The sequence below is a fragment of the Mercenaria mercenaria genome, chromosome 17 (assembly GCF_021730395.1).
Source record: "Mercenaria mercenaria strain notata chromosome 17, MADL_Memer_1, whole genome shotgun sequence".
In the NCBI taxonomy this organism is placed as follows: Eukaryota; Metazoa; Mollusca; class Bivalvia; order Venerida; family Veneridae; genus Mercenaria; species Mercenaria mercenaria.
Window position 1 is genome coordinate 34,309,272 of NC_069377.1, and position 26,912 is coordinate 34,336,183.

Here is a 26,912-nt window from a genome sequence, read left to right on the forward strand (position 1 = left end):
CAAGATATATATATTAGGGAGTACAATACTATAAAATAATTCATTTTTGTGGGTAAGAAATTTCATGGTTTTTGATCAAACTTCGAAAGCAGCAATTTTGTGGGGATATAAACTCAGAGATTTCGATACTTGTAGACTTTAAAGAAAATAGGAATTTTATGCGTTCCTTGGTATTATTTTTCATACAATGACGCAACAACGAATTCCACTAAAATTAGTCCCCCGCAAATATTAATGATTTTACAGAATACTGAATACAACTTCAGAAAAATATTGTAGTCATGTATATAAGAAATATTTAGGTAAAAAATGACAATAGGTTCACACAGATCAGTAAAGAGCCATTTGTCACATCTTTCATTAATGACTTTTACCCACTGCAAAAGATTAATGATCCAAAATTTTTGCACAGAGTGAACTGCTCACATACAATAAAACTCTTAATTGCTCAAGATCACAAGGGGTTGAGAAAAAATACTTGATATATACATGTACATTATACATTTGGGCAAATGGAGAATCCTGTCAGGTGTCTATTGTAATACACAGACTGCTCAAGGTCAATTTATTATCATTATTCATTATCAAACTCGGCAGAGACAAGAAATGTTTGTGAACACGAGGCCTGGATTTTATGCGCAGACTTAAGCAAATTATGAATATTTCTTGAATAAAGCAAAGTGTTTTAAAGTCAATGAGAAATGATGTAGCTCAGCTTTATTTGTACATTATTGTCAGTTGAAAAATAAATTTATATACTGCTTATAAAACATAAAACAAACTGAAAATGTTTACGAAGTAAAGCCATTCGAACAAAATATTTATCAGTTCTGTGCTATCATCCAACTGAACAAAATACTACGGCCTCTGTAGCTGAGTGGTCAAGGTTGCTGACTTTGAATCGTTTGCCCCTCACCAATGTTGGTATGAAACTTTGCTTAATGTATAAAATTCTTCATGTCAGGAAGCCATCCAGTTGGTTTATGGTAGACAAAAACAACATAAGACCATGCCAAAAATAATGTAGACAACAGGAACCAATAGAAACTTTATGTGGCCTTTAGAAAACTCATCAATTCAAAATCTCATTAAATACAAAATATTTCTCTAATATGCAAAAAGTAGGTAAATGCCAACCTGTATAATTGACTTTGAGTTAAAAACTCATAAAATGAAATTACTATCTTTAAGTATCAATTTCGAAGTCTCGTTAACTCTTTTCAGTGATCTATCTTCAATAAACCTGCCGAGCACGGGACAATTTAGCCACACTTAAAAAATCGTAAAACATCATCAGAAATTGTTCAGAAAGTTTTACCTTCTCATCTGATAAACTAAAAGCCAATCATGCATTATAAATACCTTGGTAAAATTCATTACAGAAATATTTTATCGCAAATTTAAAATTTATATTTCATGTTTATCAGTCCAATAAAATTATTACCCAATTTAAAAAAACATGAAAAGTTAATGAAATCATCTGAGTCAGCTTTTGCTACACTTTACCCCTCTATCCGTCGCAGAATGATTAAATTTGTTTACGAAAGTAACCCCGACAAAAAGTATCCAGTATAACTGTAACCATTATTAAATGATAAATTCTAATAGATAGGAGCCAAAAATAGCTACAATTTTAATGAAAGAAGCATGTTTATCTTGTACATAAAATAATGATGTTTCTTTGTTAATTTGAACTGGTTTAATGTCATTTTTCAACAGTATTTCAGTGGCAGTCAGTTTCTCACAACAGCATTCCTGGATTCTCCACCAGTACTGACAATTTGTTCTCCAGAACTTACTAACAACTTCCCCAACAGAATCAGAGGTGGAGTACAAATGACTTCTGGCACACTGTTTACAGTTAAACTGTCATGGAGAACATATCCTACACCAATGCATCAACCTCAGAAACTCTCAAAATAGACTAGCTCCTAGACTATGACATAACTATACTTTTTGATTTTTATTTTCAAAGTTGTGAATATAACCAGTCTACAGAATCAGTTCTCTGAGAAAATCTGTAAAATAGACTGGCATTTGTCACTGTAACATAAAATAAAAGAAAAATCACAAAAATCTGAATTCTATTTGACATTTCTATATTATCAGTCTAGTGGCAAGTCTGCTCTCAATACACAGTGTTGCTCTAAGTGAAGTCTCAAAAGTACATAAATTACTGAAAAATCATTTAATTTTTGTTGGCATAAAACTTTGATCCAAACAGCTATTTCATGGGGATATAAATTCATGGATTACCAAGTTTAAAGAGAAAATGCATCTAGGAACTTTCATCATTCATTGGGATTTACTTTCATGGATTGACACAAGCAAAAAATCCACCAAAATTAGCCACGAAAAATTAAGGATATCACAGTATCAGATTTCTTTTCTATCATATACTGTAACAGAAATTTGGGCACATGACCTTAGACATATCTTTTTATAGTAACTTACAGCAGTTTTTCTCGTCAGAGGAGTCTTCGCAATCTCTCTGGCCGTCACATCTCCAGTCAGCATTAATACAAAGACCTTGGTCACATGGGAATTCCCCTTCCTTACATGTGTTCTCAGCCTGCTGGAAATCTGTAATGAAAATGATCAGTTTGTGTAATTTCAGTGTACAAACAGTCTTGAAACTGTGTCAGCTACACCTTAATGAAGCTGATTGGCTGACCTAAAGGTGGGACTCGGTAAGTTCCCTTCGGTTTCTTGAAGTGTGTGAAGTCACACATAAGGAGTCTTTGATCAATTCTGTACAAGAACATTATGGACTACACTGTAAAAGCCAACTGCATAATTATATATTCGGTTATATTTGCGAATTAACAAACACTAAGTACAGTAAAAAAAAAAAAAAAAACGATTGCTTTAAGTCGCAAGGGAATGAGCAAACTGCTCAATGTATTCAGAGATGCAAGCCCTTCAAACATAGAAAATATAAGTAAAACAGGCGTGGACAACATTATGTTGCTCAAGTCAGCATGTGCAATCCATGCTCGAGCAAGCAGTCGTTCACTGTGGTTACAACAGGAATGTCTGCCGTGGATCTAATCAAGAAATAAAAGTGACAAGAAAATTTCCCAATCTCAATCTACAACAGTGTTTTTTACACTTCCTGTTGTTAAACAAAACATAACAACAACCATTTTTTCTACAACATACTCTGTAACCCTTGCAAATCAAAGGAATAAAAAATAATGGAAACGTTTTGCTTAACTGTTTGTTCAAAAAGATAAAACCGCATACAATCATTTACTGTGCAGTTTCTGTATATCATTACGTTAATTTCGTACCTGATTTTAAAACAAAAAACTTTATCCATTAAGGAAATTACTCTCAGTTTCGGTGTAAGACTATATATATAACAAGAGCTGTCGGAGGACAGCAACGCTCGACTATTCAACAGCCTTGTCGATTGAATGAATATGAAAGTCGAAAAAGGGGCATAATTTAAAAAAAGCAAAATAGGGTTATGGAACCTGCATAGTTCTTATCAGCTCATGACAGTGGACAAGTGTGTGAAGTTTCAATCCATTCCCATTAGTGGGTACTGAGATACCAGCTTACATATAAGAATTTAACCTAAAACACCTAAGTTTAAAAAGGGGCATAATTTTGTAAAATGCAAAGTTGAGTTATTGACCCTTTGCACTGCATGTCATATCATGACAGTGAACAAGTGTGTGAAGTTTCAATCCTTTCCCATTAGTGGATACTGAGATACCAGCTTACATACAAAAACTTAACCAAAAATTTCTATGTTGAAAAAGGGGCATAATTTTGTAAAAAAGCAAAATAAAGTTATGGGACCTGCTTTGTGCATGTCAGATCATGACAGTGAACAAGTGTGTGAAGTTTCAATCCATTCCAATTAGTGAGTACTGAGATACCAGCTTACATACAAAACCTTAACCAAAAATTTCTAAGTCGAAAAAGGGGCATAATTTTGTAAAAAAGCAAAATAGAGTTATGGAACCTGTGCAATGTAAGTCAGTTTATCACAGTAAATAAATGTGTGAAGTTTCAATCCATTCCCACAAGTGGTTACTGAGATACCAGCTTACATACAAAACCTTAACCAAAAATTTCTAAGTCAAAAAAGGGGCATAATTTTGTAAAAAAGCAAAATAGAGTTATGGAACCTGTGCAATGTAAGTCAGTTTATCACAGTAAATAAATGTGTGAAGTTTCAATCCATTCCCACAAGTGGTTACTGAGATACCAGCTTACATACAAAACCTTAACCAAATCGGGACGCGGACGCCGACGCATGGGTGAGTCCAATAGCTCTACTATTCTATGAATAGTCAAGCTAAAAAGTAAAAATTTTATTACCACAACCAATTTCATCTTCCCAGTCATTACAGTCGTTGTTACGATCACAGCGTTTCTGTTTCGGTATACAACGATGGGCTTGCACGCACGTGAACTCGTGTGGACCACAGTAAAGATCTTCTAATCCTTATATAAGTAGAAATGTGAAAAATCAAACTACTAAACCACTGATGTATTATACTAATTAATGTTGTAAATATAATATCAATTTTTCATAAATTACATTTTATTGTGATACATACTTTTCCTTTTCATTTCAATGGCAAAACTTACCAGAAATCATTCTATTTGACATATAAACAAGACCATTCTCTCTTTTTCTATCTCTTGCAAAGGGACGTAACTCTTCTCATTTAGACGACAACAAGGGAGACAACTCACCACAGGAGGCCTCATCTGAAGCATCCTGACAGTCAACTTCCTTATCACACACCCAAGATTTATGTATACATGTACCATCTCCAGAACACTTGAACTGACTCGGGCTGCATTGGTGATCTAAAATATACAAGTGACATCCATTTACAATATATATATTTTACCCAAAATTCTAATTTCTGTTATGTGTCATTCTTAGAAAACAGCATTAGTGTTGCCGGAAGAAATACAAATAAGAAGCAAGGCGCAGTCTGTTCCATACCAACACTGCCTAGTGCTCAGTGAGTTTTGAGGTAAACAACTTGCTTTTATCAGCGATGAAAAAACAAGTGACACATTAACAAACAATGTTAAACTCTTTGACACAATGTATAAAATAGATGTATTGGAAATGAATTATGATAACAAATAAGCCTTAACACCGAAGAATTTCATAATATCTTTTAAATTAACATAAAATAAGTCAATAAAAATGATTTTTATCCTAATATCATGCATTCCTTTTCTAATTAAATGAAAAATAAAATACAGTAAAATGTTAGTTCAATGGAAAGCAAATATTGAATTAGAAGTAGTACTGTGTCATTGGGACTTATAAACATGATAAATGTTCATGGATGTCAAAATTCATCAACCCTAAGAAACAAATGAAATTTCCATTCACGTCATTGTCAGAAGCTGAAAATATGTGGATTCATCCCTCCACATAAGAGCCATTTTGGCCAAAAGTATGAAACTTTATAATATGAGCCGTGCCATGGGAAAACCAACATAGTGGCTTTGTGACCAGCATGGATCCAGACCAGCCTGCGCATCCGCTCAGTCTGGTCAGGATCCATGCTGTTCACTTTCATTGTCTATTGGAATTAGAGAAATCATTAGCGAACAGCATGGATCCTGACCAGACTGCGCGGATGCGCAGGCTGGTCTGGATCCATGCTGGTCGCAAAGCCACTATGTTGGTTTTCCCATGGCACGGCTCATATGTCTATGTAATTAAATGATTTGACAGTACAAGAATGAGAGAAAAAAATGAAGATAACATACCACAGTGTTCATCTGAGCCGTCCCGACAATCATCATCGCCATCACACCGCCATTTTGAGAGAACACAGTTACCGTTGTTACACTGAAATTCTTCTTCTGTGCAGTTCTTTGGCGCTGAAAATATATACAGTCAAACTTGTATTAAACCTTACCCTGCTAAATTTCTATAATGAACTTGTGAATCTTTCAATTTGGACAGTAACCATTAACTGTTAAAAGGGGTGATTCCCAAAAAGATACTGACTGAATAGCAAACAGTGCAGACCATGATCAGACTGTTGCTATCTGCAGGCTGATTTGGTCTGCACTGGTCGCAAATGCAGAATCACTTGCCGCCAGGAGGCTAAGGGTTAAGCAGACAGTCAAAGGGTTACGGTTAGGTTACCAGAAACAATATGACTGCTTAAGGCAGGTGGCTGCTTAAACCAATTTGAAATTAGAACAAAAAGTGAATATTGGGTTTAGCTGTCTAGCTGCTTAAGACAAGTGGCTGCTTAATACAGGCTGCTGCTAAAGCAGGTTCAGCAATAGGTTCAACTGTAGATATAGACAAAACATATTTTTTCTATAGTATAATATATATTATGGAAATATTGCCTTTATGGATCTGGGGAAAAAATAATATACTGGCAATAGTTGTTTTATTACTAAATCCAGCAACTGAGGTTACCTGTGGAAACAGTTATATTACCGGTATGTAGTTTAGGTAACTAAAGTTACCGTCTTGAATTGTATGACATCACAAGTTGTCCGTATGACATCAATGCTGAAGGTTATTATATGTTTTTGGCTCCACCAATGACCTCATATGACAATAGATACAGATATATAATAACAGCATTTTTCTTTCATTCTATAATATTATTATGCAAAAATGCAATTATTTTAATTAAAAATTTTATACAATGAAAGACTACTCATTTTTGGGGTAAATTTTTTTTCTTGTAAAAAGTTGGGCGTTTTTTGTTCCTTGGTGCTATGTGTAATTTAGCATAATCCACAAACTAAACAAGAGATCACAGAGTGATCTTGGCGCCCACCAATGTGCCATTTTCGAGTGTTCCAAATTTCAAGACTTATTGACTAGCTCAAGGTCAAATTTCATTTCCATACACAACACTGTGCATATGGTCCAAATTTGAATGCTGTAGCTTGAGAAATGTGAAAGTAGGTCACTAGATCAATTTCAAGGACAAAGTTATTTGTACACAAAACTATGCATGTGCATCAAGTTTGAAGGCTGTAGCTTGAGAAATTGAAAGTACAAGGGTGAAAGTATAGAATATTGAAAATCCTGAAAAATTTGCTGGGTGCTTGGGGGCCGCTATGGCCCCAGGTGGGTCCAGGGCAAAGCCCTGGTAGGGGGGCCAGGGGGGCGAAGGCCCCCGGAAGCTTCTGAGAATTAGTGATTTTGAACGCTTAGAACAGCCCTATTCTACCCTTATATGTGTGCCAAAAATTTACTTATTATATTGCACAAAAATGCATGATTTTCAGTTAACAGTAACTTTTCTAAGTCAAGGACTTGTTTCAACAATATACCCTCAACATATTTTTGTAAGATTCAGACTGAAACTACCTGAAAATTCTAGCAACATTTTTGTTTTTTCATGACACCATATTTTAATGTTCTGGCACATTCAAAAAAAATGCAGACCCTGCAATATCCGGTTTTCGTAGCCAAAGACCCCATCGATCACCATCAGTGTCACATTCAGATAGCCAAGCCCATCTCCATTTGTTACCATGTTTGCTTTCTAAGTCCTAAGTATTGTACGCTGGCGGTAAAAACATTATTTTTCAGGCACTATCCCGTGCAGCCCTAATTACGGCGTGTTAATCCCCGAAAGAAATCTTGATCTTCCTCCTGTTCCTCGTGGAAAGATTGATACTTTAGAGATAAAAAGCGTGCAAACCGTAGAAATCAAGACATGCGTGTGCAAGTCCGTGCAAACTTTGACGCGGCAACTTTTAGGCGCACGTGAAAGTCATGAAAAACGTGAGCGAATAGTTATATAAACGGTCGTCTAAAATGATGTTTTAAAACAAACAGTTGAAGTAAATTTCGGTACGTAACAGGATCGAGTAATCATCACTGCAATATTTTTTTTATTCAAGTGACTTTTCCGTGGTTGACGCTTGTTTTATAATTGGAACTCTTTACAAGGTGTGTATAATAAAATCCAGACATCACGGAAGTTGCCAAAAATGGCCGGACATTCGGTCCTGCACTGCCGGGACGAACATTAAATATAAAACAAACAGGAATCTTGCTTCCTTTTATCAGTATGCAGCTGTTAATTATTTTTCTTGTATCCTATCTGATCTAGATTGCTTTGGATTCGAAAATCCCGAAAAATAATTATCATCAACCCACCCCTGTTCAAAGCGGAAAAAAACATTAACAATTATCGGTAAATATTCTGTTGATAAAATAAGTCCTGGCCTTGTTTTCGTCATCAGTTAAAACCCCCTTAAAGAACTAAAAGAAGTGTGTCGGTATCATGGCATCTGAAGTGGAGATCAAAGTTGCCCGAGATTGTCATGGCATTACGTCATGTTTTCGCGCCATGTGACACATCACTGTCTGATCGTACCGCCTCGGTTCTTTAAAACAGTAAAAAAAGTATCTTCTTTAATTTTTTTAAAAGCGAATGTGCAATATCCCGTATAAACTGACAGGTAAATGTGTCAAACGATAAGTGACCTATTTGCCCTAATTTTTTTTTACATTATTGTTTGAGAAGAATATCTCACATAGTGTCGTGTCAAAAATACATCTACAAATATCATTTACTTATCAAACTTATTTAAAACCACAGCGACATCATACTGCTTTATTTTAAAACCATATTCTATTTACGTTCACGAGGTCACTAACCTATTCTGCCGCATTACACAAGAAATCTGTTTGCCAAAAATTGTTTTACCCTGTATTAAATAGCTGCCGCTTTTTATATATTAAGATTTTTTTAATTCTGTTTTTTGTACTTTCTTGTCAAAAGTCCTGAATTTTATGACCATAGAAATGTAGTATTTATTACTTTTAGAAATAAATAAATATTTAAGATCGCCGTTTGAAATTTTACAAATAAATGTATGAAAATTCGATCGTTTTTATAGACTTGCCTACATTTCTGTCGATATCTTATTAAATCGTTAAGAATTCAAACTGTATTACTTCTCAAGCGTGTTGAAAATTTGAAGCGATTATATTAAAAAATGAATGCACTACGCGCTTTTTTTGTGTACGTGTCGATAAACAAAAGTAACGGCGATCTAGCCTAAATTAGATATTATTATTACGATAGGTCGCACGTGTTCGTGGAATGGAAAATTACTGGTATGACGTTTTGATATCTTTACGATTCGCGGGTAAATTCCAGTCAATCCAGGTTAGTTTTAGGGATGTAATTTCTTCATTTGGTAAAGTTACGAGGTAAAATCCACGCGTCCGATCGGATGAGCATACAGAGAGGTCCACTCGTCCCTATCCAGACTTTAACCCATCAATACTCGTATAAGACATAACTCGCAATATACGAGGCGGCTACATGTCCGTGGTGTTTGAAGATAAAATTGCATGCAAGAAATCGAGAAATGCATGCTGCAGACAAAAGTCCGTGCAAATTCTGACGCGCGGGAACTTTTCGGCGCATGTAAATTTATGAAAAACGTAACAGTTGTTTTCATTGAAGTACAGTGCCTATGCGGGCCAATCAAAATTGTCGTTACATATTGACAATATGCGAGATGCGCTGCAAACGGCAAATGTGATAAACAGAGTCGATTGTGTTTGTCGCCGATCGACTGATTTTTCAAGCTTTGTTGATTGATGACACAATACCAACACCCCCCCCCCCCCCCCCCCGAATTTCGACCCGGATTTAGACAATTTGGAAAAACGATCCCGGCCGAGATAAAAAATCCGGAACTTCTGGAGTATTCCGGAAAACTTTCACCCATGAAAGTAGGTCACTAGGTCAATCTTAAGGTCAAAGTTTAATTTGGTATACAAAACTATGCAAGTGGTCAAAATTTGAAAGCTGTAGCTTGAGAAATGTGTAAGTAGGTCACTAGGTCAAAATCAAGGTCAAATTTCACTTCAGAGCACAAATCTATGCATGTGGTCCAAAATTGAAGCCTGTACCTTCAAAAATGTGAAAGTAAGTCACTAGGTCAATGTCAAGGTCAAAGTTTGTTTCGGTACACAATCCTATGCATGCAGTCTAAATTTGAAGCCTGTAGCTACAGAAATGTGAAAGTAGGTCACTGGGTCAATCTTTAGGTCAAAATTCATTTCGGTACACAAAACTATGCATGTGGTCCAAATTTGAAGGCTGTAGCTTGAGAAATGTGAAAGTAGGTCACTAGGTCAAAATCAAGGTCAAATTTTATTTCAGAATACAGAACTATGCATGTGGTCCAAATTTGAAGCTTGTACCTTCAAAAATGTGAAAGTAGGTCACTAGGTCAATGTAAAGGTCAAAGTTTGTTTCAGTACATAAAACCATGCATGTGGTCCAAATTTGAAGGCTGTAGCTTGAGAAATGTGAAAGTAGGTCACTGGGTCAAAATGAAGGTTAAATATCATTTCGGAACACAAAAATATGCATGCGGTCCAAATTTGAAGCCTGTACCTTCAAAAATGTAAAAGTAGGTCACTAGGTCAAAATCAAGGTCAAAGTTTTTTCCGGTGCACAAAACTATGCATGTGGTCCAAATTTGAAGGCTGTAGCTACAGAAATGTGAAAGTAGGTCACTAGGTCAAATTCAAGGTCAACTCATGTCAAGGTTCATCTTGCCACTCAAAAATATACATGTGGTCTAAGTTTGAATGTTGTAGTTATTGACAAAAAGATTTTAAAAGCTTTTCCCTATATAAGTCTATGTAAACCATATGACCCCCAGGGCGGGGCCATATTTGATCCTAGGGGTAAAATTTGAACAATCTTAGTTGAAGACCACTAGATGATGTCACATACAAAATATCAAAGCCCTAGGCCTTGTTGTTTTGGACAAGAGGTTATTCAAATTTTTCCCTATGTAAGTCTATATAAACCATGTGACCCCCAGGGGGCGGCCATATTTGACCCCAGAGAAATAATTTGAATCATCTTGGTAGAGGACCACAAGATGATGCTTCATACCAAATATCAAAGCCCTAGGCTCTGTGGTTTTGGACAAGAAGGTTTTCAAAGTTTTTCCCTATATAAATCTATGTAAATTATAGAAATAAACAAAGGGCCATAACTCACTCATAAATTGTTGAACCAGTCTGATTTTCAGGGGGACACAACTAGGGTACCAATACATCATTCTGACAAAGTTTGGTCAAAATCCCCCCACTAGTTTCTGAGGAGATGCGATAACGAGAAATTCTTAACGGACGGACGGACTGACGGACGGACGGAATGACGGACGGACGGACCACGGACGCAGAGTGATTTTAAAAGCCCACCATCTGATGATGGTGGGCTAAAAAAGCCTGAAACAATTTACTTCCCACATAACAAGCATTCTCCTCCCTAAACTGAAACAAGGGCTGTCAGATGAGACGGCACGCTCCACTATTTTGATGCTTGATAGTGAAACAGCTGGGCATATCTGAGGAAAATAAAGCTATCACTGGATACTCCACAATGTAGATAATCAAGTTGGACTAGTTTGGATGCAAGCACTTTTGTGACAAGAGATCACAGAGTGATCTTGGCGCCCACCAATGTGCCATTTTTGAGTGTTCCAAATTTCAAGACTTATTGACTAGCTCAAGGTCAAATTTCATTTCCGTACACAACACTGTGCATGTGGTCCAAATTCGAAAGCTGTAGGTGAAAGTAGGTCACTAGATCAATTTCAAGGACAAAGTTCTTTGTACACAAAACTATGCATGTGCATCAAGTTTGAAGGCTGTAGCTTGAGAAATTTGAAAGTAGGTCACTAGGTCAATCTTGAGGTCAAAGTTTATTTCGGTACACAAAACTATGCAAGTGGTCCAAATTTGAAGGCTGTAGCTTGAGAAATGTGAAAGTAGGTCACTAGGTCAAAATCATGGTCAAATTTCACTTCACAACACAAATCTATGCATGTGGTCCAAATTTGAAGCCTGTATCTTCAAAAATGTGAAAGTAGGTCACTAGGTCAATGTCAAGGTCAAAGTTTGTTTTGGTACACAATCCTATGCATGTGGTCTAAATTTGAAGCCTGTAGCTACAGAAATGTGAAAGTAGGTCACTAGGTCAATCTTAAGGTCAAAGTTCATTTCGGTACACAAAACTATGCAAGTGGTCCAAATTTGAAGGCTGTAGCTTGAGAAATGTGAAAGTAGGTCACTAGGTCAAAATCAAGGTCAAATTTTATTTCGAAATACAGAACTATGCATGTGGTCCAAATTTGAAGCCTGTACCTTCAAAAATGTGAAAGTAGATCACTAGGTCAATGTAAAGGTCAAAGTTTGTTTCGGTACAAAAAACCATGCATGTGGTCCAAATTTGAAGGCTGTAGCTTGAGAAATGTGAAAGTAGGTCACTAGGTCAAAATCAAGGTCAAATTTTATTTCAGAATACAGAACTATGCATGTGGTCCAAATTTGAAGCCTGTACCTTCAAAAATGTGAAAGTAGGTCACTAAGTCAATGTAAAGGTCAAAGTTTGTTTCGGTACATGAAACCATGCATGTGGTCCAAATTTGAAGGCTGTAGCTTGAGAAATGTGAAAGTAGGTCACTGGGTCAAAATCAAGGTCAAATTTCATTTCGGAACACGAAACTATGCATGTGGTCCAAATTTGAAGCCTGTACCTTCAAAAATGTGAAAGTAGGTCAGCAGGTCAATGTCAAGGTCAAAGTTTTTTCAGTGCACAAAACTATGCATGTGGTCCAAATTTGAAGGTTGTAGCTACAGAAATGTGAAAGTAGGTCACTAGGTCAAAATCAAGGTCAACTCAAAACCATACATGTGGTCCAAATTTGAATGTTGTAGGTTATTGACAAGAAGTTTTTAAAAGCTTTTCCCTATATATGTCTATATGAACCATGTGACCCCCAGGGCGGGGCCATATTTGACACTAGGGGGGTAATTTTAACAAACTTGGTAGAGAACCACTAGATGGTGCTACATTACAAATATCAAAGCCCTAGGCTTTGTGGTTTGGACAAGAAGATTTTCAAAGTTTTTCCCTATATAAGTCTATGTAAACCATGTGACCCCCGGGGCGGGACCATATTTGACCCTGAGGGATAATTTGAACAAACTTAGTAGAAGACCACTAGATGATGTCACATACAAAATATCAAAGCCCTAGGCCCTGTGGTTTTGGACAAGAGGTTTTTCAAAGTTTTTCCCTATATAAGTCTATATAAACCATGTGACCCCCGGGGCGGGGCCATATTAGACCCCAGGGAAATAATTTGAATCTTCTTGGTAGAGGACCACTAGATGATGCTTCATACCAAATATCAAAGCCCTAGGCTCTGTGGTTTTGGACAAGAAGATTTTTAAAGTTTTTCCCTATATAAATCTATGTAAATTATAGAAATAAACAAAGGGCCATAACTTACTAAAAAATTGTTGAACCAGTCTGATTTTCAGGGGGACACAACTAGGGTACCAATACATCATTCTGACAAAGTTTGGTCAAAATCCCCCTGGTAGTTTCTGAGGAGATGCGATAACGAGAAATTGTTAACGGAAGGACGGACGGACGGACGGACTGACGGACGGAAGGACGCCGGACCACGGACGCAGAGTGATTTGAATAGCCCACCATCTGATGATGGTGGGCTAATAACAGAGACAGAGTGAAAACACATAAAAACATTAACCAGAATTTCTAAGTATAAAGGTACATCATTCATGGAATATTTCTGATACAGTTATTATAACCTTATCATATAATAATTGTCAAAGATGTGGAACAACTAATTCAAGTTTGACTCAAATCCACTCAGTAATTATCATGACAAATTACAGTAAAAAGCATTAAAACTCTATTTTGGAACTCAAAGTAATTTGGTACATTTATTTTAACTATGAATCAAATGCATTTAGTAATAACAGAGACAGAGTGGAAGTGAATCAAAACTTTAAGCTAAAGTTCTAAGTAAAATGGGAACATAATTCATGAAAACTGGTCTTGAGAAAAATGATGTGGGTGATGATGTGGAACAACTATTTGAGCCGCGCCATGAGAAAACCAATATAGTGGCTTTGCGACCAGCATGGATCCAGACCAGCCTGCGCATCCGCGCAGTCTGGTCAGGATCCATGCTGTTCACTAACAGTTTCTTTTTATTGCAATAGCCTTTGAAAGCGCACAGCATGGATCCTGACCAGACTATGTTGGTTTCCTCATGGCGCGGCTCATTTTAATTTCAGTGGGAGCACATCAAAGTTAAACCATAGTGTGCATGCATATGCTAGGGTGGGAAGCAATTAGCTCTCCATATACTTTGTACAGTCCAGCTAAAAACTAATCAGCTTTTATCTAATCAGCTTGAAAAATCTCTTTATAATTTCACACTTGCCATTTTGATTTACATAAAACATATGCAAATGTTAATCTTTGACAAAATTACCATCAATTACCAGCCAATTACCAGTGGTGCCAATATATTATACAGTCAAGAAAAAAAGTGCCATTACATCAGGAATGCCATTCATAATCGGGAAGAAGCTGTGAAAACAGAATGCTATACGGTGACATGATTTACATTTGTGAGGAAATAATTTCTGTGGATTCCAGAGTTGGGTCAATCCGCTATAAAATTAAATCCAAGTAAACATCAAAATTCTCGTTAAGTTTTCATTTCATCTTAAAAAATTTAAACCCACAAATTTGTGATCCCAACAAATTGCTGTTTTGGCCGAACCCATGACATTTCAAGCACACGAAATTAGATGATTCCACAGTACCAGCGTTTTTACATCACTCAACCCCTTGTAACATACAATCAGCGTATTCATGCATCTTGCAGTTTCTATTGCTGTTGTCATTTTTCACTTCTATAGGAGAAAACAGAGGGTGGCAACGTTCTCAACAGAAAACATTATCATTATGTAGTATTTAGTTTTTTTGTTGGGTTTCTAGTCATCCAAATACAATTTAGATCATACTGCCATTTTCTAGGGCACCATGAAGCTTTAAAGGTGGTCAGTCACTTTAAGATATTTTTTGGTTAGGAAACAAAAGTTTGATTTCTATTAGATATGTATTCTGATCACTTTTCAAGAAATTTGATAGTTACTGCCATTTAATATGCAAGTTTTTAAAAAGAAGATATTTCTTTTGTTTTCATTATGATTTCTAGTTTTACATTAAATTAATTTTGCATTCAACAGATATTGGGACTTCAACAATCTGTTTTAAAATAGTGTATAGCTTCTTAATTCTATCTTGGTTGTGCAACCAAGATATGCAAAGGGAGGTAATAATAATTCTACTACTTCCTAAATTTCTAATGAATTTCTGCTAAATACAGAATTATCAATGCAAATCTTTGACAAATGTAATACAATAGTTCTAACTTCTAACATTCATAAAAGTATGAGTATTAAATTTATACCTATGCTAAAATTGAACAACCAGGATAGGAAAATCTAACACAGTGAATAAAAGACTCCAACAAATTCCATTACTTGGCCAAAATCTGATTAACCACCTTTAACAAACTGACAGGATCAGGGGTTATATTTACTAGAAAGGGAAAGTTATATTTCTAGTATTTGTGCAGATTGTGAGGAATAAAAATAAATTCTTATCCCCTTCTAGCTTCAACATACCTTTCTTGTTTTTTTAAACATAAATTAGCATCATTTCCAGTGCACTTAGCTGGTAATGCCACCCCATGTAGTACACAGTATTAAATCAACTTAGATAACCAGCGTGTCTCTAATACCAGTGCCAGTCTAAACAGTTGCAGGCACATAAATAATGTCAGCAAAAATGCATCAATTTAGATACTTCTGTAGATTTTTTGTCAGGCTGTCTATTGTACTTGTCTGATACCTTATAACATTTGCAGTGATCCACAAACAGACTAACTGTCAGCCAACATGATAAAAACTTGACTTGGCAACCTTTCATGGTGCAGTATATCATCACATAGAACAGACTTTTCTCAACTCTCCTCTAAATTACTTTTATTTATTTACCAAATGCTCTGTATAAATCTTCATTGTTTCTTGGTTTCTCACTACTTTTATCAAATATGCATGAAGTGAAACAGTTTCAACAGTTGCCTCTATGACTAACTTTTGCATGCATGGTAAAAACACGCACCATGTCATCTAACATTGAGTGTTCAATCTTAGAACCATGCTAATGTAGAGTGCTTAATCTACCACAATGATGGAAAGTGTTCAATCTTCCATACTCATGTAGTGTTTAATCTACCAAAATCAAGTAAAGTGTTTAATCTGATACGACGCTCATGTAGTGTTTAATCTACTGCAATAATGTAAAGTGTTTAATCTGAGTACCATGTTCATGTCGAGTGTTTAATATACTGCAATCAGGTAGTGTTTAGTCTGAGTACCACATTCATGTAGAGTGTTTAATCTACTGCAATCATATAAAGTGTTTAATCTGAGTACCATGTTCATGTCGAGTGTTTAATATACTGCAATCAGGTAAAGTGTTTAGTCTGAGTACCACATTCATGTAGAGTGTTTAATCTACTGCAATCATTGTAGTGTTTAACCTGAGTACCATGCTCATATAGTGTTTAATCAGACTGCTACTGCAATCATGCAGTGTTTAATCTGAGTACCATGCTCATGTAGAGTGTTTAATCTGCTGTAATTGTGCAAAGTGTTTTATCTGAGTACCTTGCTCATGTAGTGTGTTTAATCTACTGCAATACTGTTAAGTGTTTAATCTGAGTACCACGCCCATATAGTGTGTTTATTCTACTGTAATCATGCAAAGTGTTTAATCTGAGTATCATGCTCATGTAGAATGTTTAATTTCTGCAATCATGCAGAGTGTTTAATCTGAGTACCACGCTTATGTAGTGTGTTCAATCTACTGCGATCATGCAAATTCTTTCATCTGAGTACCACCCTCATGTAGAGTGTTTAATCTACTGCACAGGGGTTCCATTTGACCCGGGACCCCGGGTCCGGACCCGGGAGATTTTCAAAAGACGCTCAAAGGACCCGGCAGAATACTTGCCTGTGCGTCCTTCGGGACCCGGGGGCATTTTCCTTTGATAATCCTTTCTCTTATCATTAATTTCCTTCAGTAAAACTATTTCCACGATAGACATGTGTATTCAAAATAAACACTCGCGGTCATGCTCCCCTGCCTTTGATCTCTGCTAAATCCTGCCCTTTCTCCTGTAGACATGCCTCGCTGATTTTTTATCAGCAAGTTACGTCACGGTGAGTGCACATAGGTAACAAGAAATCAATGTAGTGTTGAAATTAATTGATAAAGCGAATCCTGTGTACTGTCAAAAAAGGCGCCAATTATTAAATTATCGTAAGCAGCTGATTACCGAGCATGTGAAAAGTGCCCTGCAAGATTTTTTCATGCCAGCTTTAAATTAGACAATTGTTTAGTGATCATATCGTAATTTCAACAAGAAACTTCACAAATTTTGATGAATTTCGAAAGCAAAAATAAGTTTAGAATGTCCTTCACGGGTCTAATTACACCCTATGTCACATGCATATTTCCAAAATTCCTAAAAAAAAACCTGACTTTCAATGCAGTTTTTTATGATAAGTAGCATCATTATTTGAGGAACTATCGCTGATTTAGCTTAGTTTGCCAAATAGACTGAGCAAAAACTACTTTCCGATGACATTCTGAAAGTGTAACAGTATTCGGATAGTACATTTTGGATACATTTTTCTAGAGTGTTATAGCACTGTTCTGTTATTAAAAATGAAATGAAATATTGAAGAAAAACCTAATTAAAATAACATGAATTTTGATAAATATTAGTTTACAATATGAGACTATATGATCTGAGACTGACATTTTTATTATGCTGTAACATGATCCTTGGGTTTATTGTTTTCTTAGGTAAAGACCTACGTATTACTGAATAAAAAAATATAGTAAATTATATTGACGTATTGGGACAGGACTCCTGTATTTTGGAAAAGGACCCTTCAAAATTTGGGCCCAAGGGTCCTGGGACTCTTGGGTTTTCGGGTCTAGTGGAACCCCTGCTGCATTCAGGTAAAGTGTTTAATATGACAGAAAAACAAAGGTTGCCGAATAACTTTAACCTTAAAAATAACCTAAGTATAACATCTTGGTGACCTTGACCTTGGTTATAATGAGCTCAGCTCAGCCCCTATACATACTTAGTTTGTATACTGGACAATGTTTATGTGAAGTTACAGTAAGATATAAGCAATAGTAACAAAGATATGACAGAAAACAAAGGTTGCCGAAAAACTTTAACCAAGAAAGGTCACGCCGACGCTGATGCCGACGCCGGGGCGAGTAGATTAGCCCCCCTATTCTTCGAATAGTGGAGCTAAAAATTAAATTTGTCTCAGATACAGAGGTGAAGGTTTTTCCTATCCCTTAGTCACTAAAGAAGCATAATAGTTTTCACATGTAAAATACAGCAGGTACTTTATGCCAAAATCTATTTCAAAAACTTTTTTGTGAGGCAAAAAAAGACAACAAAACTAGAGCTGCTTTTGAGAAAAGCGCATGTCTGCCACAAATGCCTATTCATCTGAATAGTAGTATATGAGTCAACCATGCACCAAGACCGCAACTGCCTTATCAGACTTTCAGTGCTTTGATTATCAAAAGCAAGTTTCAAGGACCATAATTCCGAAGTGCCTGGGCCGATTTGGCCATTTATCGAACTTGGCTAAGGACTTATTGGCAAACACATTTTGTTCAAGTTTGGTGAAGATCGGGTAAGAAATGTTCGACAATATTTGTGACAGACACACAGACAGACAGACAGGAGTAAATCAATATGTCTCCCACACCAGTGTGGTGGGAGACATAATAAATTGCTTGCTCTATCAATAAATGTTGTGGACATACTGTGAAATCATTTAATTTCGTGGGCATGAAATTTTGTGGTTTCGGTCAAAACGGCAGTTTCGTGGGGATATGAATTCGTGGATTAAAACTTCTGAACATAAAGTGAATGGGAATTTTACTTGTTCGTTGGGACTAAATTTTGTGGATTGACTCAACCACGAAATCCACAAAATTAAGTCCCCCACGAATATTAATGATTTCACAGTATTTAATGAAAATCAGAAAATTTCAGAATTCCTTGGCTTGTAAAGAAAGCCATGTGCACAAAAATGCAAAACAAACAACCTAAAATTGACAAAAAAAACATAATGAAAATACATAATTGCATGGAAATTGACATTGTAATAATAAGTCCACTACCTAGATAGAAAATTTAGAAGTTAAAGACACCTCTTTTAAGTTGTGATGATGATTACATGAATTGTTTGACTTATGTCTTCTTTTCCTATCAGGTGATGGTCAACCTTCAGAATTTTGGAGGAAATGAGTTTTTAATTGCTATAACTTCAACTTAACAATCAGTATGTACCCATTTGTTCTATACAAAACTGTATGTTGTGAAATAGCATATTTGCATTATACATTACTTTATCATCCGATATTGCCACATTACTTTATCATCAGGTATCGATACTGTAATTAAGAACCCCATTTGAGGGAAATGCTCATTCAAATCAAAACTGAAACCAATTAATCTTTTTTTCTTCTTTTTTCTTTTTGGAGTGAGTGGGAGTTAAAGTCATATCAAATTTTATTGGTCTTACAGCTTTTCATGGTGCAGAAAGATTCCAGAGGTGCATCCAAGCATTATTTCAGGCATGGGTCAGCACCTTCGCAAAACCCACAACCTTTCACTAGCCAGCTAGTTGGCTTCCTCACATGAAAAATGTCTACAATCATGTGCAGCGCACCCAAAGCGAGGTTTCCAACCGACAGCGGTGAAGGTAGTGATTCAATGTCAGTTACAGAAAATGTGGGTCAAACTATAGTGATATGGCTCTGTGTTTCTGTTGCAAGCCTCTGGCCCAACTTCCACTGTTTGTAATCGGGAAAATAATGGGATAACCCCAACCCCCAAAAAATAAAGAAGCAACTTACGACACATGAGTTCATCAGAATCATCACCACAGTCATTATCGCCATCACAGACCCAGTCTAGTCGTAGACATTGTTGATTCCAACAAGTGAAATGGTCTGCCGGGCAGTGGCTGGTTATACGCTGAACTCCTGTAAACAATAAGTACAAGGTTTTAAGAACAGACTCAGTCTAGACATAAACAATGCTGATTCCAACAAGTGAAGTGGTCTGCCGGACAGTGACTGGTTATACGCTGAACCCCTATAAATAATAAATACAAGGTTTAACAAGAGCTGTCACTAATGGTGACAAATGCCCCCACAGCGCCTTGACCTTTGACCTGGTGACCCAAACGTCAGTAGGGGTTGTGTACTCAATAAGTACTATCAGCATGTGAAGTTTGAAGGTCCTGGGTGCAGTGGTTCGCGAGTAAAGTGCCTTCATGCAAAAAGTTAACATTGTGACGAACGAACAAACAAACGGACGGACTGTTGAAAACCAATATGCCTCCCTTCGGGGGCATAAAAACAGACCCAACACTGCTGATTCCAACAAGTGAAGTGATCTCCTGCACAGAGACTGGTTATACCCTGAACCCCAGTATATAATAAATACAAGGTTTTAAGAACAGACCCAGTCTAGACATAAACACTGCTGATTCCAACAAGTGAAGTAGTCTCCTGCACAGAGACTGGTTATACCCTGAACCCCTGTAAATAACAAGAGCCATGTCAGACATGGCTAATCCCCCCACCGGGCATATCATAATTGAAGGATGTGGTCCGCATCAGGGGTTTTAAGATGTGGAAGAAAAAATAAGTCAGTAGTGAGGTGTTTACTGCTAAATTTTATTATTTTCATGAAGAGTATAACTATGATGTTTTTCTATATGGCTACGTAAAAAAGAAGGAATGGAAAGCTAACAGGGAACAAGAGTGCCAGAATGTCACAATATATGCCCGTCAAGCAAATTTCTTTACTCTAGCAGCTGTATTGCAAATGGAATGTTAATTTTATGGTTGTTTAGTAATCATTGTAAGTCTTTTGTTTTTAAAGTCCATCAAAAAAACTCCTTACTAGGTAGAGATACCTTATATATAATAAAATTAATAAAATACACCTAAAACTGGAGAGTAACATCTATGCTGTACCACAGAAAATGGTCTTGTTTTTCCCTAGGGTCAATTATAAAAATGTTACAATATAAGTTATTTATAGTAACAACTAAGGGAAGTTAATCTTTTAAAAAAAAAAAAAAAAAAAAAAAAAAAAAAAAAAAATTGCAAGTCCACACAAAAATCTTTATCAGAAGAGACTGGTAAAAATACACCTCAAAATTGGATTTAGCATGTTTGTTGTACTACAGAAAAGTGGTCTCGATTTTTCCCTATGACTAGTAATGAAAAAGTTACAATAAAAGCTATTTAAAGTAAAAACAAAGGAAGTAATTCTAAAGAAGGGAACTGCGCATGACACTTCGTCTCATGATGGTGTATAATTGTGCCAAGTTACATCAAATCCCTCCATGCATGAAGAAGAATGCTTCGGACAAAGTCATTCTTGTATCTGACCTTTGGCCTCTAAGTGTGACCTTGACCTTAGGCCTAGTGACCTGGATCTTGCGCATGACACTCCGTCTCGTGGTGGTAAACATTTGTGCCAAGTTATATCAAATACCTCAATGCATGAAGAAGAAATGCTCCGGACAAAGTTTTTATTCTTGTATCCTTTGACCTCTAAGTGTGACCTTGACCTTAGACCTAGGGACCTAGTTCTTGCGTATGACACTCCGCATCGTGGTGGTAAACATTTGTGCCAAGATATATCAAAATCCCTCCATGCATGAAGAAGATATGCTCCGGACAAAGTTCTTTAAGAAAATATGATAAAGGGGAATAACTCAAAAAATAGGCAAGGTAGAGTTATTGTTCTTGCACACTGCACTTCCTCCCAATGTGTTCTATCAGTGTATGAAGTTAGAAGAAAATCCCTCCAGTACTTCTGGGGTTATGCTCCGGACAAAATGTTTTAAGAAAATAAGATAAAGGGGAATAACTCAAAAAAATAGGCAAGGTAGAGTTATTGTTCTTGCACACTGCACTTCCTCCCAATGTGTTCTATCAGTGTATGAAGTTTGAAGAAAATCCCTCCAGTACTTTTGGAGTTACGCTCCGGACAAATTTTTTTAAGAAAACAAGAGATCACAGAGTGATCTTGGCGCCCACCAATGTGCCATTTTGGAGTGTTCCAAATTTCAAGACTTACTGACTAGCTCAAGGTCAAATTTCATTTCCGTACACAACACTGTGCATGTGGTCCAAATTCGAAAGCTGTAGCTTGAGAAATGTGAAAGTAGGTCACTAGATCAATCTTAAGGTCAAAGTTTAATTTGGTAAACAAAACTATGCAAGTGGTCCAAATTTGAAGGCTTAGCTTGAGAAATGTGTAAGTAGGCCACTAGGTCAAAATCAAGGGTCAAATTTCACTTCAGAACACAGAACTATGCATGTGGTCCAAATCTGAAGCCTGTACCTTCAAAAATGTGAAAGTAGGTCACTAGGTCAATGTCAAGGTCAAAGTTTGTTTCGGTACACAATCCTATGCATGTGGTCTAAATTTGAAGCCTGTAGCTACAGAAATGTGAAAGTAGGTCACTAGGTCAATCTTAAGGTCAAAGTTCATTTCGGTACACAAAACTATGCATGTGGTCCGAATTTGAAGGCTGTAGCTTGAGAAATGTGAAAGTAGGTCACTAGGTCAAAATCAAGGTCAAATTTTATTTCAGAATACAGAACTATGCATGTGGTCCAAATTTGAAGCTTGTACCTTCAAAAATGTGGAAGTAGGTCACTAGGTCAATGTAAAGGTCAAAGTTTGTTTCGGTACATAAAACCATGTATGTGGTCCAAATTTGAAGGCTGTAGCTTGAGAAATGAGAAAGTAGGTCACTGGGTCAAAATCAAGGTCAAATTTCATTTCGGAACACAAAACTATGCATGTGGTTCAAATTTGAAGACTGTACCTTCAAAAATGTGAAAGTAGGTCACTAGGTCAAAATCAATGTCAAATTTCATATTTTTAAACACGGAACTATGCATATGGTCCAAATTTGATACCTGTACCTTCAAAAATGTGAAAGTAGGTCACTAGGTCAAAATCAAGGTCAAAGTTTTTTCAAGTGCACAAAACTATGCATGTGGTCCAAATTTGAAGGCTGTAGCTACAGAAATGTGAAAGTAGGTCACTAGGTCAAAATCAAGGTCAACTCATGTCAAGGTTCATCTTGCCACTCAAAAATATACATGTCCAAATTTGAATGTTGTAGTTATTGACAAGAAGATTTTAAAAGCTTTTCCCTATATAAGTCTATATGAACCATGTGACCCCCGGGGCGGGGCCATATTTGACCCTAGGGGATAATTCGAACAAACTTGGTAGAGAATCACTAGATGATGCTACATTACAAGTATCAAAGCCCTAGGCTTTGTGGTTTGGACAAGAAGATTTTCAAAGTTTTTCCCTATATAAGTCTATGTAAACCATATGACCCCAAGGTGGGGCCATATTTGACCCTAGGGGTATAATTTGAATAATCTTAGTTGAAGCCCCATAGATGATGTCACATACAAAATATCAAAGCCCTAGGCCCTGTAGTTTTGGACAGAGGTTTTTCAAAGTTTTTCCCTATACAAGTCTATATAAACCAGTGACCCCCAGGGGGGGCCATATTTGACCCCAGAGAAATAATTTGAATCACTTGTAGAGGACCACTAGATAATGCTTCATACCAAATATCAAAGCCCTTGGCTCTGTGGTTTTGGACAAGAAGGTTTTCAAAGTTTTTCCCTATATAAATCTATGTAAATTATAGAAATAAACAAAGGGCCATAACTCACTCATAAATTGTTGAACCAGTCTGATTTTCAGGGGGACACAACTAGGGTACCAATACATCATTCTGACAAAGTTTGGACAAAATCCCCCCAGTAGTTTCTGAGGAGATGCGATAACGAGAAATTGTTAACGGACGGACGGACGGACGGACGGAATGACGGACCACGGACGCAGAGTGATTTTAATAGCCCACCATCTGATGATGGTGGGCTAATAAGATAAAGGGGAATAACTCAAAAAATAGGCAAGGTAGAGTTATTGTTCTTGCACACTGCACTTCCTCCCAATGTGTTCTATCAGTGTATGAAGTTTGAAGAAAATCCCTCAAGTACTTTTGGAGTTATGCTCCGGACAAATATCGTTGCGGACGCACGGACGGACGGACGGACGGACAGACGGACGCACGGACGGAGAGCATTTCTAATATCCCCTTCACCTTTGGTGGGGGGATAATAAATATCATGTTTTAAGAACAGACCCAGTCTAGACAATACTGGAGTGACTGTTACACTGTAAACATTGCTGGTTCCAACATGTGAAATGGTCTGCTGGACAGTGACTAGTTAAACACTGTACCCCTGTAAAGTGTGTGTGTTCAGGTTTAACGTCTTTTTCAACAATTTTTCAGTCATATAAACGACGGTGTCTACCTGTAGCAGTGAGCACAATGCCCAATTTTATAGTGCTGCCTCACTGGAATATCACGCCGTAGACACGTGGCATGATACCCCACCCAGTCACATTATACTGACACCGGACTGACCAGTCCTAGCACTATCCTCTTAATGCTGAGCGCCAAGCGAGGAAGCTACTAGTACCATTTTTTACGTCTTTGGTATGACGCGGCCGGGGATCGAACCCACGACCTCCCGCACTCGAAGCGGACGCTCTACCACTAGGCTACCGAGGCGGTATACCCCTGTAAAGGAAAACAAAATTTACAAAAAAAGATATAAAACAAGAGCTGTCGTAAGACAGCACGCTCGACTTTTCTCACTGCTTGACCCTGAATTAGAGCTTTGCCAGTAAAAACTTTAACCAAAAAATTCTAAGTTAAAAAGGGGTATAACTCTGTCAAACTTCAATCAAAGTTATGACAAGAATTACTGTTTCTTCTGGTATAGGCTTTGACAGTAACAGAGATATCTGACTTTATCAAAAACTTTAACAAAAATATTCTAGATAAGAAGGGGCATAACTCTGTCAAAATCAAATCAGATTTATTGGGATTGTTTCTCCTGGTGTAGACTTTGATAGTAAATAACTAAGTTAAAAGCTTTGATAGTAACAGAGATATTTGACTTCATCAGAAACATTAACCAATGGCAACGGCGATGCCTGGGATGAGTGCAATAGCTCTACTTTTTCTCCGAAAAGTCAAGCGAAAAATGCAGGAAAATTGGGAGACAAGCAAAGATTCCAGCAGACACTAAAACAACACATGTCCAACTCATATTAAAGGTGCAAAAACAGGCTCTGTATGTGTCAAAACAAATACAACATCAAAAATAACTGAAGTCACATTGAACAAGTGTGTTACATTGACTTTGTCAGTATGGCATTTCCAAAACATCATAAAACATCTTGTTCATACACATGTTCAACATGGGATAGTTGCCGAGAGGCTGCTGTCTGTCGAAAGTGTGCATCATGTCAAAACTCAAGATCCTTACTTTCAGAAGATGCTTTCAAAAAAACTTAATGTAAATACGAGAAATAAAATTTGCATAACTGTCAAGTTCAGCTTCACAAAACTATAAAATATAAAACTATGTGTAAACATTTATACATTTATGACATAAACAAACTTTTTATTCCAAAAACACAAAAATGCCTTGAATACCTTCCTAGTGAGAAGAAGTCTGAATGCCTGCAACTGAAATAGTTACCAGCTTCTAAACTTTACCCATTTAACCTTTAGCCTGCTAAATTTCTATAATGGACTGGTCCATTATATAATTTGGGCAGTACCATTTATCATTTGAAGGGGTGTTTACTGAAAATTTACTGACTGAATAGCGAACAGTGCAGACCATGATCAGACTGCACGGATGTGCAGGCTGATCTTGGTCTGCACTGGTCGCAAAGGCAGAATCAATTGCCGCCAGCAGGCTAAAGGTTAAAATTACATAACATTTAGAGCTGTCCATAAGACAGCTAATGCTGGACTATTCGAATTGTTGTCCAAGAAGCAGGAATATTACCCTAAATCGTGGGCTGAGCACAAAACTAATGTAACACTATATAAATAACGAACAAGATACAACAGTTTCGCTCTTAGCCCTTGAAATGTTAAAATATCTTTATAGAGTTTCAATCCAGTATCTGCATTAGTTTTGGACACAGTAACTTGCATGCAAAACTTTAACCATAAGTTTTTAAGTTCAAAAGGGGACATAATGTTGTAAAATACATGTCAGAGTTATGGGACTTGATGCTATAACCTAGTTTTATAAACCCGGAGAAACATGTAAAGTTTAAATAGTTTTTGAGATAGTAATTAACTTGCATGCAAAACTCTTAACCAGGATTTTCAAAGTCCATAAGAGGGCATAACTTGGCCAAAATAAATGTCAAGAATTATAGGATTTGATGCTATCACCTAGTTTTAAAACCCTGAAGACACATGTGATTTAGTTTCAAATCAATATCAGCATTAGTTGTGGAAATACTAACTTGCAGGCAAAACTTTAACCAGGATTTTCTAAGTCCAAAAGAGGACATAATTTGGCCAAAATACATGTCAGAGTTATGGGATTTGACCCAGTAAGGTTGGTAATTGACCTTGAAAAAAAAAGTTTCAAAGCTATATGCCTTTTAATGATAGCTACATATACTTGCATGCAAAACTTTAACCAAGGTGTGACGCGGATGCCAACTCCAGGGTGAGTACAATATAAAATATAAAATAGGTATAAGGATTGTTTTCAAGACCTCTGACACCTTCACCCCTTGACAAAAGTGTGCCCTTAACATCTAACATTAAGACAGGGGCCTTAGTTTTGATGTCTCACTATGGCAAATAACTCTGCCACTGTAAGAAATGACTACACCATGTATTTCAATGTTACATTCTGGAACAGCTCAAACAGACATGCTCACACACACACCAAGTCACATACACCAATACTGAAAAAGCTATATTCTGATGACCTTGT

At 36.7% G+C, this 26,912-nt stretch overlaps 1 protein-coding gene across 1 annotated transcript in view; it reads right to left on the minus strand.

Annotated features, from left to right (window-relative positions):
• Window positions 1-26,912, minus strand: part of LOC123536224 (low-density lipoprotein receptor-related protein 4-like) — a 97,390-nt gene that overhangs the window by 39,881 nt on the left and 30,597 nt on the right. The window contains exons 3-7 of the mRNA XM_045319202.2: window positions 19,881-20,009; window positions 5,761-5,874; window positions 4,717-4,833; window positions 4,336-4,461; window positions 2,455-2,583 (exon numbers count right to left, since the gene is read on the minus strand). Of these exons, the coding sequence (XP_045175137.2) occupies window positions 2,455-2,583; window positions 4,336-4,461; window positions 4,717-4,833; window positions 5,761-5,874; window positions 19,881-20,009 (615 nt within the window). The remainder of the gene's footprint in view (window positions 1-2,454; window positions 2,584-4,335; window positions 4,462-4,716; window positions 4,834-5,760; window positions 5,875-19,880; window positions 20,010-26,912) is intronic.